The following is an 18,916-nucleotide window of genomic DNA, read 5'->3' on the forward strand; positions in this document are numbered from 1 at the left end:
GTTAAGTTGAATTTTAAACAGAAATCTCATATACCATCAAAACTTTTGAATAATATTTTGTGAAAAAAAATCATATTGTCTTTTATTATATGATAACTTGTGATAATTTGTCTTTTCAGTTAGTTTTGTGAAAAAAAATCACAGAAATCTCATATACCACCAAAAGAAATTTAAAGTTTTTTTGCGACCGAGATTTTATATCTGGTCTCTAATTTTGAGACGGATAATATCTAGTCTCTAATTTTGAGACGGATAATATATATTTTGGTCTCAATTTTGGAACAGATTGATTTTCAGTACAAATTAGGTATTGGTAATTATTTTGGTCTCTAATTTGAAACCGATAATTAATTTGGTCTCTAATTTGGAACCAAATCCAAATATTGGTCGCTAATAAGTATTTTTCTTAAAAATATATAAAATAAAATCCAGTCTCTCCCTCCCTCAGCTGGCATTCATAATCCACTCATATAACTATCAAGATATAAATTTTAAAGGGGAAATAATCAATAAATCCCTAATAGAAACTTGAGATTTGCTCTCAGTCCCCATGCCATAATTGTTGTGTTGCAAATCCTGACAAAACACTTGCATGTGTTTAAACTCCCCATTTAAGATAAATTACGAAATTGCCATCAAAAATATATGAAAACACATTAAGGCCCACTTGAACAATAAATAATATTTTAATAACAATTCTTCCACCTCCCAATATGCAGTCTCCCCAACCTCATTCTACTTGATCCATAATAGCAACTAGCAATGATTTGTACATTTAAGTCGAATTCAGGTGCCAAAAAATGAGGCGAGAGGAGTTCAAAGTGAAGAACGGTCGGATTTTGAAAGTGAAGAACCGTCATCGAAACAACTTCAAGGTATGATTATTATTACAATTATTTTTTTCTGGAAAATTAAGAAACTTTTTATATGTAATTTCATCTTGATGATTTTTTTAATCTTTTCCAATTGAGTGATTCTTTGGGGATTTTTTCTTTTTTTAATCTTTTTCAATTGAGTGATTCTTTGAGGTTTGTGTTTATTGTGCAGTGAAATTTCATACATCGTTTGAATTATACATATTTGATGGGCAATATTTAGGTTTTATGTATCTATGTGGCTTTATGGTTCATCTCAACCAATTATAGATTGATTATCTGAAATTAGTTATTGTTCTTGATTATAACGATTTCATTGCCAATTTTTATAGTTTAGTACTGATTATAAATATTATATAGATAGTCTTTATAGTATTTTAATCTGCTACTTAGAAATGTGATTTTGTGATATTTTTTATTGCGGAATGGGTTATGAATAAAGTCATGATCTTCATTTTTGATCTTATTGTACTGAATGCATGTTATGTTTTTACTGATTATGTAGAAAATAAAATCTGGAAGTGGTTATTACAACCTTACACTTTTTGTTGTTATGAATACAATAACATGTAGTTTAATTATTTTTATCCTTTGCAATTGAGCTATTATTTAGAGATTTGCCATGGTTTTAGTGATTATATTAAATTTTTGTGTCATCGTGTGAATTGTACATATTATTGGTCAATTTTTAGTTTCTCGGTCTGTGTGTGGAAATGAAGCTCATTTATTGCAATTTTGGGATATAGTAGCTGAAATTCCTTATTCTTGATTATATCGATTTAATTCCTAATCATAATGATTTTAGTTCTACATTATGACTTAAATATTGATAATTTTATCATTAAAATAAAAATGAACTGCTTGAATTTGTTATTATGTGATTTTTTTTGTGTGTAATGTGTTACATAAATAAATGTGAATATTCTCCAATTTTATTAAAATTTTCATACACGATTTTATCCTTTTAAGCTCAATGTAAATTATTTTGCTTTCATTTTAGGTGTTGACAAATTACCACTGAGATAACAAAAAAATATTGGGCTTACATAATCAAAAAAGTGACGCATGCTCCGTCTTTACACTTGCACATGAGAAAGCGGTTATTGTAAGTTGGCTCGAGCACGACCTTACCTTCAAGGAGATATACACGTTCCAGTGGAAGCATTGTTCGTTTAGTTTGTTTTAATGATTTTGTGGAACACACTGTTGTTTTATATTAATTTGAGTTTTGTTTGTAGTGTACTCTTATGTATCGTGTTCTCTTGTGTTGTCGTATTGTGTGAAGCTGTTTCGTAAGTTGTAGTTTACTTAGAATTTTTTTGGTTGTAACATATTTATGTGTTTATGGATGATGATATACACTTGAATGATGTGTACTTTCAGTGATTAATTTATAAAATGTGTTCCTTGTTTAATTTAATTTTTATTTAAATTATAATATTTGATTTATGATTTGAGGCACAATCGATGTTTGATTTTTTATTAAGACACATTTCGTATATGGTGATGCGGTGCATGTCATAATGATGATACTTTTTGTTTGTATTGTGAGAGTAAAATGTAATTTTATGATTGTAAATCATATAGACTTTTTGTATTAAATGTACGTACTATGAGTATCACATATTAACACTTATGCGACTGATCTCTGTCTTTTTATCCTAGAACTTGACACGTTAGAACATTTTAACTCGGAAATATGAATCATATAGTGTCAAAAAAGTGAGTTTCATACTGCCTCGAAAGAATGAATCATAAAAGTGTGATATTGCCAAAAAAACGAGTATTTCATTCTCAATTATCTATTTTTTTATTCCACAAATGTATGAGATTGTTCCAAATATATTTGGAATTATCCCAAATCAGGGACAATGCATGTGTCTCGTATATTTTGACAAAGTTTGTGCATGTGTAAAGAATGAGTATCATATTCCAAATTGTCTATCTGCTTATCTAAAAATTATCCGAGATTGTTCTAAATATATTTAAAATTATCTCAAATCAAAGACAATTCGAAACTGATTTACTATCACTTGAGAAGGTCAATCATAGTGGCCCGAAATTTTATCCTGAGAAGTAGAACATTATGTGCTCAAGTAAGATGCATTTGTACTCTTCTAGTTCATGTGTTGTGATTGCATGATCACGCATATTATTTTAATAGTAGAGTTCAAATACATGTATCGTATTAAAAATTGAGGTAATCGATGCCAAAATATCATATTCAACAGTTTTTAAAGTCAGAATTACATTTAATTATGCAATTGTAGACATTGAGCAATGAACGATATCACCATATGTGATTTCATTGAATAACGAACAATGAATTCAACTCTTACATTTGACAAATTAATGTATATGATAGATTATAATGACCAACATAAATATAATTGGATGACAATTTAGAACAATCTCAAATATTTAGGGTATAAACAAAAAAACAATTAAGTATGAGAGAAACTCATTTTCTACACACACAAAGATGTTATGATTTTATGCATAATGTTTATAATAACTTTTCATTATCGTATGAATTTTTGTCAAATTACATTGGTGTTGGTCATATAATATCATGTGCACTACTTTGGTAAATAAGAAGATGAATGCATTGTTCATTATTGAATGAGATCAATATTGGTGACATTATTTATTGTATAATGACTACAATTGCATAATTAGATGTCATTATTAACTTTAAAAATTGTAAAATATAATATTTGGACATTGATTAGCTTAATTAGTAAGATGAAACTTATGAAATCAACTATTAAAAGAGCATGTTTGATAATATTATTTGGCACAACACATGAACAATAAGAGTACAAATGCGACATAATTCAGCATAAATTGTTTACTTACAGGGATAAAATTTTAGGCCACCAAAACCAACCTTGCCAAGTGAAAATAAATTAGGATCAAATTGTCCCGGATTCAGAATCATTCCATATTATTTTGGAACAATCTCAAATATTTACGGCATAACAAATAAACAATTGGGTATGAGAGAGACTCGTTCTCTGCACACACACACACATGAAGATGTTATGATTTTCTGCATAACACATATTATAATGTTTATAATATGTTTTCATTGTCATGAGAATTGTCATCAAACTACATAAGTGTTAGTCATATAATATCATGTGCAATACTATGACAAATGTAGAAGATGAATAAATTGTTCATTATTGAATGATATCACATATGATGATATTATTCATTATAAAATTGCATAACTAATGTTTATCCGCAGAGATTCAAGAATAAATCGTTGGATGAACAGTTTGCAAATTTCTTAAGATCTTCAAGAAATTTCATATCAATATCCCATTCGCCTATACTTTGGTGCAAATGCCGAACTATGTCAAATTATTGAAAGATGTAATGTCTAAGAAGTGGAAATTGGAGGAGCTCGATACAGTGAACCTGACTGAGGAATGTAGTGTTATCCTTCAAAAGAAGAAACCACAAAAACTAAAAGATCCAGGGAGTTTTACGATTCTTTGCACTATTGGTTCTTCTAATTTTAATAAAGCACTTTGTGATTTAAGAGCTAGCATTAATTTAATGTCTTTGTACAATGAATAATATCACCATATGTGATCTAATTGAATACTGAACAATGCATTCATCTTGTACATTTACCAAATTAGTGTACATGATATTATATGACCAACACCAACGTAATTTTATGACAATTCATACGACAATAAAAACTTATTGTAAACATTATAATATGTGTTATGCACAAAATCATAACATCTTCGAATGTGTGTGCGGAGAATGAGTCTCTCTCATACCCAATTATTTCTTTGTTTATACCGTAAATGTTTGAGATTATTCCAAATTAATACGGAATGATTTTGAATACGAGATAATTTTATCTTAATTTATTTTTACATGGCAAGGTTGGTCTTGGTGGTATAAAATTTTATCCTGATAAGTAGAATAATTTATGCTGAATTACGTTGTATTTGTACTCTTATTGTTCATGTGTTGTGTCAAACAACATGTTAAGATATGTTCTTTTAATAGTGAAGTTCAAATATAAGTTTAATCTTACTAATCAAGCATCAATGTCTAAATATTATATTCAACAATCTTTAAAGTTTATAATGTCATATAGTTATGTAATTGTAGTCATTGTACAATGAATAATATCACCATATGTGATCTAATTTAATAATGAATAATGCATTCATCTTCTACATTTTCCAAAGTAGTGCACATGATATTACATGATCAATACCAATGTAATTTGATCACAATTCTTACGACAATAAAAATTAATAATAAACATTATGTGTTATGCACAAAATCATAACATCTTCGTGTGTATGCGGAGAATGAGTCTCTCATACCCAATTGTTTTTTTGTTTATGCCGTAAAAGTTCGAGATTGTTCTAAATTGATATGGAATGATTCTGAATCTGGGACAATTTGATCTTAATTTATTTTTGCTTGGCAAGGTTGGTTTTGGTGGCCTAAAATTTTATCCCAATGATTAGAACAATTTATGCTGATTTAGGCCGCATTTTTACTCTTTTTTTTTCACGTGTTATGCCAAACAACATGATCGACATGCTCTTTTAATAGTGAAGTTCAAATATAAGCTTAATATTACTAATCAAGCTAATCAATGTCTAAATATTATATTTAACACTTTTTAAAGTTTATAATGACGTCTAGAATGAACAATGCATTAATATTCTACATTTTCCAAGGTAGTGCACATGATATTATATGACCAACACCATTTGACGATAATTCATACGACAATGAAAACTTATTATAAACATATAATAATATGTGTTTTGCATAAAATCATAACATCTTTGTTTGTTTGTGTGCTTGCGTGCGTAGAATGAGTTTATTTTATACTCAATTGTTTCTTTGTTTATGTCGTAAATATTCGAGATTTTTCCAAATTAATATGGAATTATTCTGAATCCGGGACAATTTGTCTTAATTTATTTTTACTTTGCAAGGTTGGTCTTGGTGGCCTAAAATATTATCCCGATAAGTAGAACAATTTATGTTGAATTAAGTGGTATTTGTACTTTTATTGTTCATGTGTTGTTCCAAACATCATGATCAGACATGTATTTTAATATTGGAGTTCAAATATATGCGTTATCTTATAAATTGGACTAATCGATGTCTAAATATCGTATTCAAAAAAATTTTAAGTTCATAATTATATTTCGTTATACAATTGTAGATATTGGACAATGAATGATATAAACACATCTGTTTTCATCAATAATGAACAATACATTGATCTTTTACATTTGTCAAAGTAGTGCACATGATATTAGACGACTAATACTAATATAATTGCGCGTAGACATTGGACAATGAATGATATCACCCCATGTGATCTCACTCAAAGTCTTTCACTTTCACGTTGAAATTGATCAAAAATTCGTTTAACCATTTTTATCTCATCCATTTGTTATTTCACATTTTTTTCGAGTTTACAAGTATCATAAGTGCCTTCTTGTTGCTTCAAAATCCGTAATACAAACTACAATAATACGTAATTAATAAAGTCTGAATTTTTTTTCTAAAAAAATCGAATAAAATATGGACGCTGTCTGAATTAACTTCATTTTTAAAAATATATAAAATATTAACATTATCATTGATCACAACATCAAATATACAATAAACAATAACAAGAACAAAATTATCAAATTTGGGAACAATATAATAAAAATCGAGCACTATATCAAAATTTATGACCTTTAAGTAATCATTCAGGCAGTTCAAAATTTGATCAAATGCAACCATGTAATACATTAATCTCTGGATCTCTGACAGTACCATCATAATCAATCTTAGTTTTCTTTATATGTGCCATGAATATCATGTCTCGCCAACTTCTTGTATTTTCACACTTTGTGATAGTTTAACTCTACCCTGTAATCTATTTGCAAGTTGTTCTGAATAGTAGAAGAATGATAAGAGATCTCACAACTCAATTTTTATTTCACCACGTTCGCGAACTATTATGTATCGGCTCTACGATGTCATCTATTATATAGCTTGTTTTCAATGCATGATCGAATTTGTGATCTTTAATTTTGTGTCTTCCTCACGAATCTCTATCAATTTAATATAAATAAAAATATCAATAAGATGAAACAGTAATGATAAAATCTCATATACAAAGTACATAATGTACATAATATTAGTACGTACTAAAACATTGATCAAATATACAAAACAATAATATTAAAACACAATTTCAATCTTAATAGATGAAACATAGACCATGATCAAAACCGAAATATGAAGACACACACACACACACACACACACACGTTACCTCTAAAAAAAAGTTGAGATTTTCATGTTTGCTCTTTGATCTCAATTCGATCATTGTGAGTTTCATTCACATATAAAAATGAATTATAATTAATAAGGACATTATCGTTATCGTTTAGAAACACGAACATCTTATGACGTGGTGTTATGTATTGCATAATAATGAATTTCGAAGAATTTTTTGCACGTTTTTGTCGAGACTCACAAATATATCTATCAAATAAACCCACTATAGATTGAGATCACAAATATATGTTATTGTATTCATAACAACAAAAAGTGTAGGGTTGTAAGAACCACTTTCAGATTTTATTTTCAACATAATCAATAAAAACATAACATGCATTCAATACAATAAGATAAAAAAAATGAAGATCATGACTTTATTCATAACACATTCCAAAACAAAAAATATCACAAAATCACATTTTTAAGTAGCAGATTCGAATACTATAAAGACTATCTATATAATTTTTATAATCAGTACTAAACTATAAAAATTGGCAATGAAATCGTTATAATAAAGAACAATAACGAATTTCAGATAATCAATCTATAATTGGTTGAGATGAACCATAAACCCACTGAGATACGTAAAACCTAAATATTGTCCATCAAATATGTATAATTCAAACAATGTATGAAACTTCACTGCACATTAAACACAAACCTCAAAGAATCACTCAATTGAAAAATATTTAAAAAAAAGAAAAAAAATCATCAAGATGAAATTACATCTAAAAAGTTTCTTAATTTTTCCAGCAAAAAAAAAAAAGCATACCCTGAAGTTGTTGTTTCGATGACGGTTTTTCACAAAGATTTCAAAAATCCGGCCGTTCTTCACTTTAAACTATTTTGCCTCATTTTTTGGCATCAAAATTCGACTTAAATGTACAAATCATTGCTAGTTCAATTGTGAAGGATCAAATAGAATGAGGTTGGAGAGACGAAAGATTGGAAGGTGAGAGAATTATTATTAAAATATTATTTATTGTTCAAGTGAGCCTTAATGTGTTTTCATATTTTTTGATGGCAATTTCGTAATTTACCTTAAATGGGGAGTTTAAACGCATGCCAATGTTTTGTCAGGGAGTTACAACACAATATTTCTGACATGGGGACTGAGAGCAAATCTCAAGTTTATGTTAGAGATTTATTGATCATTTCCCGAATTTTAAATTAAAAATCAATTTAAATGAGAAAAAACATTCCAACGAACAATTTTTGAAAATAAATATAATTCTTGCTCATAAATTGGACTAATTCAAAATTTAATTAAAACAAAATTTAAAATTGGATTAATTCTTAAAAAAAAATATAGCATACGAGTATACGAAAAATCTAATTTTAATTTAAGTCTATCACATAATCTCACAAATGTCATTAATTAAGTTGAATTTTAAACATAAATCTCATATACGACCAAAACTTTTGAATAATATTTTGTGTAAAGAAATCACATTGTCTTTTATTATATGATAACTTGTCTTTTCAGTTAGTTTTGTGAAAAAAAATCACAGAAATCTCATATACCACAAAAAGAAATTTAAAGTTTTTTTGCGACCGAGATTTTATATCTGGTCTCTAATTTTGAGACGGATAATATCTGGTCTCTAATTTTGAAATGGATAATATATATTTTTTGTCTCAATTTTGGAACAGAGTGATTTTCCGTGCAAATTAGGTCTTGGTAATTATTTTGGTCTCTAATTTGGAACCAAATCCAAATATTGATCGCTAATAAGAAATATTTTTTTTTAAAATATATAAAATAAAATCCAGTCTCTCCCTCCGTCAGCTGGCATTCATTATCCAGGGCAGAATTCCACCGCTGCTATGCTCGATCTCCTCCGCCATCCGCCCGTTGCGCCGACTCTCCTCTCCGATTAGAGGTTTTTTGGTCTAATTTTCTATTTGTTTTCTTGTTTTTACAAGATTCGATCTCAACTTTGTTGGTGTTTAGGGAAATCTCTACAAGATTCGATCTGAACCATTCTCATTGCCTGCCCCCTTTTCCGATCAGAGGTTTATTTGAGGTACTCTCTGCTCTGAGTTTTTTTTTTAAAAAATTTTGATTCCATTCAACAACGTGGTTATGAGCTGGGATATGGAAATGTACATAAGGAGAATTGGTCCTTTCGTTCAAAATGATATATTTGCGGCTGTGTCAAACTCTGTATCAGTTTAAATTCATGTTGCTACATCTTTAGTAGCCATCAAGGGAAGAAATTGTAGTGTTTATTTGTGAGCAAACGTCTTAATCGTGACCGATCCATTGTCTTATGGTCATGAATTCTCGTAGCTTTTGTATAGATGTATTAATGAAGGAAAACTGTTAAAAGATTTTTGGTCCAAATTGGCCATCTTTACTGAATTTCCAGATGCGTAGCCCCTCTACAAAGGATAAAGAGATACTGGAGATTTCAAGCACATCCCTTGGTAGAAAAAGTTCTTCCAAAAGTTCGAGAAATTGGAATAAGTAGATATTCAGACACTTTTATTGAGTCAAAACTAGCCGGTATTGAAGTGTCCACATATATAGGAGTTATTGGTATCCTCCACACAAAACTTGGGTTTGCCCCTATGTTCGAACTTCGAACACAAAAATTCCCTTCTTTTGTTTAGTTTTTCACACCTCCGACTCCTCTCTCAAGGTTTTTTTTTTTATAAAATATTCATTTCTAGAGTAAATAATGTGATAACATATTTTTAGTTTGTTCTGAGTTAAATAAAGCTTAATTGTTAAAGAGAATAAGAACACTGGAAAAAATCGACTCATTCATTCACAAGTTTAATTACAAACGGATACATCCTTAATTGAACAGTGAAATTCATTTGCCGGGAGTGAAGTTTGTGGCGTAGGCCCATGCATTGTTGTTGACTGGGTCTGCAAGGTGGTCGGCGAGGTTCTCCAATGGACCCTTTCCGGTGACGATAGCCTGAACGAAGAATCCGAACATGGAGAACATGGCAAGCCTTCCATTCTTGAGTTCCTTCACCTTCAACTCAGCGAATGACTCAGGGTCGTCAGCAAGACCCAATGGGTCGAAGCTGCCACCTGGGTACAGTGGGTCAGTGATTTCTCCCAATGGCCCTCCGGCAATACGGTACCCCTCAACAGCTCCCATCAGTATAACCTGGCTAGCCCAGATGGCCAATATGCTCTGTGCATGCACCAAGCTCGGGTTCCCCAAGTAGTCCAGTCCACCCTCGCTGAAGATCTGTGAACCAGCCTTGAACCACACGGCTTCACCGAATTTCACACCGTTGCGAGACAAGAGCTCTGGGAAGACGCATCCCAGGGCTCCAAGCATGGCCCATCTGCTGTGGATCACCTCCAGCTCACGGTTCTTGGCGAATGTTTCAGGGTCTGCCGAGAGTCCAGCGGTGTCCCACCCGTAGTCTCCGGGGAACTCACCGGTGAGGTAGCTTGGGGACTCACCAGAGAATGGTCCCAAGTACTTGACACGGTCGGGGCCATACCACGGGCTGCCGGATGAAGCAGGTTTTGAAGCAGTCTTCCTCATGGAGATCCTCCCGGCGCCGGTGATCTCTGAAGTTGATGGTGATTTGACCGCCTTTCCGGCCAAGGCTGGGGAAGAGAGAGCCATTGTAGATGAAGCCATTGCTGTTTGTAGAAGGCTGGTTTTGCTAATTGTATTGTTTTGGAGTAGTGGTTGATTTTTGGTTGAAGTGCTAGTAAGGTATTTATACAAGTGGGCTCTATCGTATTCTTTATCTTTGGAAATCAAATGGGGTGTTGTGATTGGTTAGGGACATTTTGATATCACCACTAGATTCAGATTTTTGTATGTTTGGTGACAAAAATCTAAAGATTTGTTGTTGCCAAGCCTGCCATTTGATACCATGAAATTTAGATTAGTGGTGGAATCTCAAACGATGTGTGTGTGTGTGTATCAATGGACGTTTTCTGATGTACTAATTGTGTGGAAGAATTAATTCGACCTTAGATTTTTTACATGTCATCTTTTTTGTTTAGTTGCTATTTTGACAGCAACGTGGAAATTTCTAGACCTTGGGAAAAGATTGGCAAGCCTTAAAATCTTGAAGACTTTGGATGACTTGGTTATTCATTGCCAACTAGACAAAAATCATTTTTTTCTTTATTTTTTTTTTTACAATAAATTGTTTCTTTATTTAGAACTAGCGACCGAGGCACACGCGCTGCGTCTGCGAGATGATTAAAGTTTAAAGTATATTTTAATATGAAACAATGACGTTTTTATAATGAAAATTTTGTGTATGATATGTACTTACATTAAATATAGTCATCGATCTACTTGACAATTTTTTAAAACAATAATTATATTGAAATCAATATAACCAATTCACCATCACTATGCAAACATAAAAAATCAATAAATTATTAAAATTGAATATCTACCATTATTTAAAAATTATCGAAAGAAGAAAATATTCATCTTCACCTTCACATTGTGTTGAATCCGATATTTTGGTGATAACAAACAACAACTCATTGTATAGGAATGTGCTGCCAACCATTGTATTTCAGGAATCTACTACAACTTCTACCGGAAGCTTGTCAACCGCCTTTGCTCTCGATCGGCTGAAGTCACAAGCCTATCGACTGGCTATCAAAACCAGCAGAGGATAAATCTATCTACCGGAAGCTTGTCAACCGCCTTTATCTCTCGACCGGTTGAAGTCACAAGCTTATCGACTGGTTATTCAAACCAGCAGAGGACAAATATCTCTACCGGTAGAATGCCAACTGCCTATCTAGATATCTCGAGACAAGTACCTGTGACAAGATGTTCTTTGCAGGATCTTTTATTAAAAGCAGAACCGGCGTTTCAGAAGATTTGTTGACTCCTGCAAATCAAGACAACAGGTTGTACCAAAATGGCAAAAACACAGAATGACTGCAGATAAAGCATTCGACCGTTTATTCCAGTTTTGGACCCTGGAAGTTGTCTGCAGTGTACGATCCTCATGCAGAATCATCAATGCATTTATGAGCATTAAATGTGCATTCAATGCAGCATCAGAACGTTCAAAATAAAGACGTTGATGATTGACCTATATAAAGGGAAGATTGCTCAAAAAGAAAAGAGATACAACGTGAACAACAACAAGTGATACGAGACAACGAAGAGAGACAAGCAACTCAGAAAAATTTCAATCACTTGACTAATATCAGAAGTCCTCATCTGATATACCTGAGCACACTTACAAGATCATTCATCTGCTGCTCAAATAAACCCTCGCCTACAGTTCACATATCTGATCGTCAAGGATCATCCTAGGGTTTTCAAGCCTCTCGACCGCTCTGCAGTCTGAGAAGCTCAACTCAACTATACTCAGTGTTGAAGAGACTTGAAGCTGCTCTGAAAGCTTCCACCAGTCTGATAAGAACTGAGAATCTTATCTGTGTAAATCTAGGAGTTTCGGATTAGGCATTGGATAAGTCCTAAGTCTGAAGTGGGTGTATTACAAGACGTTGTAATAACCAAAGTCTTCTAGTGAATTCCTTCCTAAGTGGAAGAAGGGGAGACGTAGAAGGATTAAGCCTTCGAACTTCCATAAAATCGTGCTTTAGCATTTACTGCCATTTATCTTACATCCTGCTCATACATTGCATTATAAACTTTGCATCACACTAAAACCTCTGAACTATTTCCGCACTATTTAAGTTGTTCAAAACGTTTTAGAAGTTGAGAAAACTGATTAAGTGAACTAAACCTCACTTGATCATTTTAAAGAAGAAGAAGAAAAGTTTCAGAGTGTATTCACCCCCCCTCTACCCTCTGAACCGATCCCAACAAGTGGTATCAGAGCGGGTTCCTTTCTCAACTGCTGATCTGAAGTTTTCAAATCATGACTTCTTTCAACAGAATTCCTATGTTCTCTAAAGAAGAGTATGATGATTGGAAAATTCGCATGCAGGCACATCTTGCAGCACAGGATGATGACATGCTATATGTCATAACAGACGGTCCTATCAAAATTATGAAGGTCAACCCAGCTCTAGCCGATGGTGCAGGACAAATGATTGAGAAACCAAGAGCTGAGTGGACCACTGAGGACAAAAAGAAGGCCAATCTTGACAATGTGGCCCGGGACATCCTATACAAAACACTGGACAAGAATATGTTCAGCAAAATCAAGTCATGTTCCACAGCAAAGGAGATTTGGGAGAAGCTCACTCAGCTGTGTGAAGGGAATGACCAGACAAAGGAAAACAAGCTCACTCTGGCCATTCAAAAATATGACAACGCCAAAATGAAGCCAGGGGAAACCATGGCTGAATTTGATGAACGGTTCAGTAGTATCATCTGTGATCTTATTGCTTTAGGTAAAACTTATACTAACCGTGAAATTGCTGTGAAGGTTATGAGAGCTCTGCCCAAAGAATGGGAGATCAAGACAGTGGCCATGAGAGAGTCAAAAGACTTGAGCAAGGTTGAACTGCATGATCTCTTTGCAGATCTCAAAGCCTATGAGTTCGAGCTCAACATGAGAACAGAAGATGAACCATCTACTTCTCAACCAACCAAGGCCTTAACCTCAACCGTGATATGTCCACCGGTCGAGGAAGCTCCAAAGAGATCAGCTGAGCAAATCAGCAATGAAGCCATGACACTCTTTGTCAAGAAATTTGGTAAATTTATGCGTAAAAAACAATTCTAAATTTAAAAATTATCATAAATCGGACCATACAAACGATGGTCCTACTTGTTTTAACTGTGGAAAGCCAGGCCACTTCATTGCAGACTGCACCAAGCCTAAGAACAATGATCAGAAGCAATTCTCCGAAAGAAGAAGGGGTAAGGAGGATAAAAGGACGTTTAGAAAAAGAAGAGACCAAAGGGTTCTAGTAGCAGACGAAAGCAAAAACAAGTGGGCTGAGTCTGACTCTGACAACTCCAATACCGGAAGCTCTTCAGATGACAGCGATGATGAAAAAGTGGAATGCCTTATGGCCGACATCGAAGAAGAAGCTGAGGAGGTATTTGACTTTGGCTCACCTGAATTTACTCACAGTGATTTAGTTACTGCTTTACACGAAATGGCTAATGAATACAAAGCATTATCCAAGGAGTTCGAGGAAGTAAAGGCAGAAAGAGCTGACCTAAAAGATAAGTCAAGCAAATCAAGCTGCATGCAGCAAAAAGAGCTTGATGGTCTTAAGGTCAAGCTAAGTCTGCTGGCTACTGAGAACGACACCTTGAAAAGAGTATTCCAAGCTACCTTGATTGAGAATAAAAAACTACTTGAAACCATTAAGGCTTGGAATAAATCTTCGGTAACCATTGACAAGATTCAAGAAATCCAAAGACCGGTACATGATAAAACCGGTCTAGGGTTTGGAACAAATGAACAGTCTATGGAATCCTGTATTCAGTCAAGCCTGGACAAAGGCAATCTTAACAAAATAAGATTTGTCAGGTCCAGCACGATATATGAACACGATAAGTGCAGCTTTGACAAAAATCAGAAAGTATCGAACGAACGAAGCTCTAAGCATAGAGGGCTGGGATATGTGGATCCCCAGACCTCTAATCAAAGAGGAACTTGGATCAAACCAAAACCTAATGAAAGAAGAAAGGGAAACCAATCTAATTTCAAAAGGCCATGGAATGAGTCTAACTACTCTAAGAAAAGATGGTCAAAGGAGAAGCCTTACCAGTACTTTAATTGCAGGCCAGTTCAAAAGAGGTACATGCTAACTGATGAAAATAAAAAAGGCAAGCAGCACACAGCAACCTCACAAGCACACACATTTACTGCCTATCGACCGCACAGATTTCTGGACACACACACGGGCAAACCTGTAAGGGTGTTCCAGGTGTGGTCCCGAAAGGGCTAATCCGACCTGGACCCTACTAGATATGGGTACCAAAAGTTCTTCACTCTTTGCAGGTACTAAAAGTCCAAACGGGCGAGAAAACCACTTCTATCAAGGACACTACCTGGTATTTAGATAGCGGTTGCTCACGACACATGACAGGGAATCCAGAACTTCTAACAGAAGTGGTGTTGTGCAAAGGACCAAAGATCAGCTTTGGAGACAACTCCAAAGGTAAAACCGTGGGTAAGGGTAAGATCATCCATGGTAACATCATTATTAAAGATGTGTTACTTGTTGACAAACTATGCTATAATTTGATAAGTATTAGTCAACTATGTGACAATGATCATTCGGTCGAGTTTCACAAACACACTTGCCTCATAAAAAATGACAAAGGTGAGACTCTTATGACCGGTGTACGAGACCTAAACACCTACAAGGTAAACTGGTCTTGCTCACATATTTCTTCACCTACTTGTCTTACTGCTCATCATGATAAACATTGGTTGTGACATAAGCGATTAAATCATCTAAATTTTAAGTCCATTTTTAACCTGAGGAAGCATGATTTGGTTTCTGGTCTGCCCGAAGGAGATTTTATAAAAGACAAAGTTTGTCCTGCTTGTCAACTAGGAAAGCAGGTGAGAGCAACTTTTAAAAAAAGGGTGTATGTCTTCTTCCAAATGTTTAGACTTACTTCACATGGACCTATTTGGTCCTATACCAGTAAGAAGCATAGGGGGAATGAGATATGCTCTTGTTGTTATAGATGACTTTTCTCGATTTACTTGGGTCATCTTTCTCTCTTCAAAAGATCAAACTGCACCTCACCTGATTAAGCTTTTTAAACGCTTGCAAAATGAACAATCTACTGTGATAGATAGAATCAGGAGTGATAGAGGGACTGAATTTTTAAACACCACTCTTATGACTTATCTAGATGATCAGGGAATCAAGCATGAGTTGTCAGCTGCTAGATCCCCACAGCAAAATGGGGTGGCTGAAAGAAGGAACCGTACTTTAAAAGAAGCAGCCAGAACTATGATTGCTGATTCAAATGTTTCTCAAAGAATTTGGGCAGAAGCAGTTAACACAGCTTGCTATACTCAAAACAGATCTATGATTAATAAACGATTTAACAAAACTCCATATGAGATCTGGAATGGCACAAAACCTGATATTTCTTATTTCAAAATTTTTGGGTGCAAATGCTTTATCCACAACAATGGCAAAAACCATTTGACAGCCTTCGATGCCAAAGCAGACGAAGGAACTTTTATTGGTTACTCAGCCGTTAGCAGAGCTTATCGAGTGTTCAATCAAAGATCACTAACGGTCGAGGAAACCATTCATGTTGTTTTTGATGAATCTACTCTATGTACAGAACAAACTCAAGGGAGCATAAATGATCTGAGTCACAGACTGGAAAACACAAATCTACAGGAAGAGAGTGACAGTGATCTATATCCTCCAAAGAAGGATGATCCAGTTCCCTCTACCGGGTGTGATCAAACAAGGCCAGAAGTGGATCCACCGGTTGATAACAATCCTCCAGCCAATGATGATCCAGTAAACGAGGACGTTCATCAACCAATTGATGACAACCCTTTAGGGAATTATTTTAGGTGGAACAAAGATCATCCACCTGGGTTGGTCATAGGTGACCCTTCTGCTCCTCGAAAAACACGTGGTCAAATGATTAATGAATTCTTGCATGCCGCTTTCATATCTCAGGTAGAGCCCAAGAAAATAGATGAAGCTCTATCAGATGCCAGCTGGATTGAAGCTATGCAAGAAGAGTTGAATCAATTCACCTGCAACAATGTTTGGCATCTAGTTCCTCGACCGAAAAATCAAAATGTGATTGGAACTAGATGGGTGTTTCGTAACAAGCTCGATGAACATGGCACTGTTGTGCGTAACAAAGCTCGACTTGTTGCTCAAGGATTCAGACAAGAAGAAGGCATAGACTTTGAGGAATCCTTCGCGCCAGTTGCAAGACTAGAAGCAATCCGCATCTTTCTTGCTTATGCAGCCTTCAAGAATTTTAAAGTTTATCAAATGGATGTGAGGTCTGCATTCCTCAATGGTCTACTTCAAGAAGAGGTGTACGTTGAACAACCACCAGGTTTTGTCAATCCTACTCATCCTCAATATATCTATAAACTTGACAAAGCTCTCTATGGATTAAAACAAGCACCGCGTGCTTGGTATGACACTTTGCTAAAATTTTTACTGGAACATGATTTCCAAATTGGAACGGTCGATAAGACCCTGTTTAAATTTGTAAAAGGTGATCATGTGTTACTAGTACAAATTTATGTTGATGACATTATATTTGGGTCAACTAACCCCAAGTTGTGCTCAAAGTTCTCTAAACTGATGAAGGAGAAGTTTGAAATGAGCATGATGGGCGAGCTAAACTTCTTTCTTGGACTTCAAGTAAAGCAACTTGAAACTGGAATATTCATCAATCAGTCCAAGTATGCCAAGGAATTGGTAAAGAAGTTTGGAATGGAACAATGCTCAACTGTATCTACCCCCATGAGTACATCAATTAAGCTTGATAAAGATGAAGGGGGAATTCCGGTCGAGGTAACCATGTATCGAGGCCTTATTGGTTCACTGCTCTATTTGACTGCCAGTCGACCGGATATCATGTATTCAGTTTGTTTATGTGCTAGATTTCAAGCCGCACCTAAGCAATCTCATTTCATTGCTACCAAACAATACTTAAATATATTAAAGGAACTACTAATGTGGGTCTTTGGTATCCCAAAGATTCAAATCTTAATCTTATTGGCTATTCAGATGCAGATTATGCAGGTTGTAGAATTGATCGCAAAAGTACAAGTGGCACATGTCAATTCCTTGGAGATAGACTAATTTCGTGGTCAAGTAAGAAGCAGACATCAATTGCTACCTCGACCGCCGAAGCAGAATACCTTGCTGCTGGCAGCTGTTGTGCTCAAATACTCTGGATTCAACAGCAGCTTAATGATTATGGGATTCGGTCGAGTGAAGCTCCAATCTACTGTGACAATACAAGTGCCATAGCCATCACTCACAATCCAGTGATGCACTCTCGGACAAAGCACATTGATGTCAGGCATCACTTTATCCGAGATCATGTCTTAAAGAAGGAAATCAGGCTGGAATACATCTCTACCGATCAGCAAGCAGCAGACATATTCACCAAGCCTCTACCGGACGCTAAGTTTTCATATTTTCGAAATATTCTTGGCTTAGTAGATTTAAGTTAGTATGCATGTGTTTAGGGGGAATGATTGTCAATATGACATTAATAGATTAGCTGTTACGTTGCCATTAATATTGGCATATCATCCGCCTTTAACTAGTCTCTGACAGGCTTCGTACTAGCAGCTTGGTGCTTTGAACCAAATGACATTAATTGGGCGCCGTGATTATGCTCTTCAAAACTTTTTGAATTTCAAAAATACTTTTCATGACATCACCCTATGGCCCATAGGTTCCTATATATACTTCTTTACACTCGTATATCAATCTTTCACCTTTGCTAAAAACTTTCATATTGTATTAAACGCTCCATCAAATTACTCTCAAGCTTTTGCTTACTCTTTGCTCGAGTTCTTATCTACAGATATCATGTCGATCCAGAAGACTTGCCTCGCCATCAACTTTGATTCCGTTGTTAAGGCAAACAACGCAGGAATAACTGAGGTCTTCACCATGCTTGAAGCCTCTGGACTGAAGAAATTTTTGGAATGCAGCGCCATCTGCGATTTGCCTGTTTTGAAGGAGTTCTTCGCAACCGCTCAAATCGAGCATGGGACTATCAAATGCTTGATCAAGACAGAGGTCTACTCCTTCAATCAGAAGTTCTTCGCCAGCACAT

General features: G+C 34.5%; 1 protein-coding gene across 1 annotated transcript; it reads right to left on the reverse strand.

The window, feature by feature from the left end:
- Window positions 1–9,966: 9,966 nt before the first annotated feature.
- On the reverse strand, window positions 9,967–11,094 carry LOC140880891 (chlorophyll a-b binding protein 3C, chloroplastic-like). Its single transcript, XM_073285745.1, has one exon. The coding sequence runs from the start codon at window positions 10,829–10,831 to the stop codon at window positions 10,037–10,039; it is 795 nt and encodes a 264-aa protein (XP_073141846.1). The 5' UTR covers window positions 10,832–11,094; the 3' UTR covers window positions 9,967–10,036.
- Between the last annotated feature and the right edge of the window lie 7,822 nt (window positions 11,095–18,916).

This window comes from Henckelia pumila, chromosome 2 (assembly GCF_033568475.1).
Source record: "Henckelia pumila isolate YLH828 chromosome 2, ASM3356847v2, whole genome shotgun sequence".
Classification (NCBI taxonomy): domain Eukaryota; kingdom Viridiplantae; phylum Streptophyta; class Magnoliopsida; order Lamiales; family Gesneriaceae; genus Henckelia; species Henckelia pumila.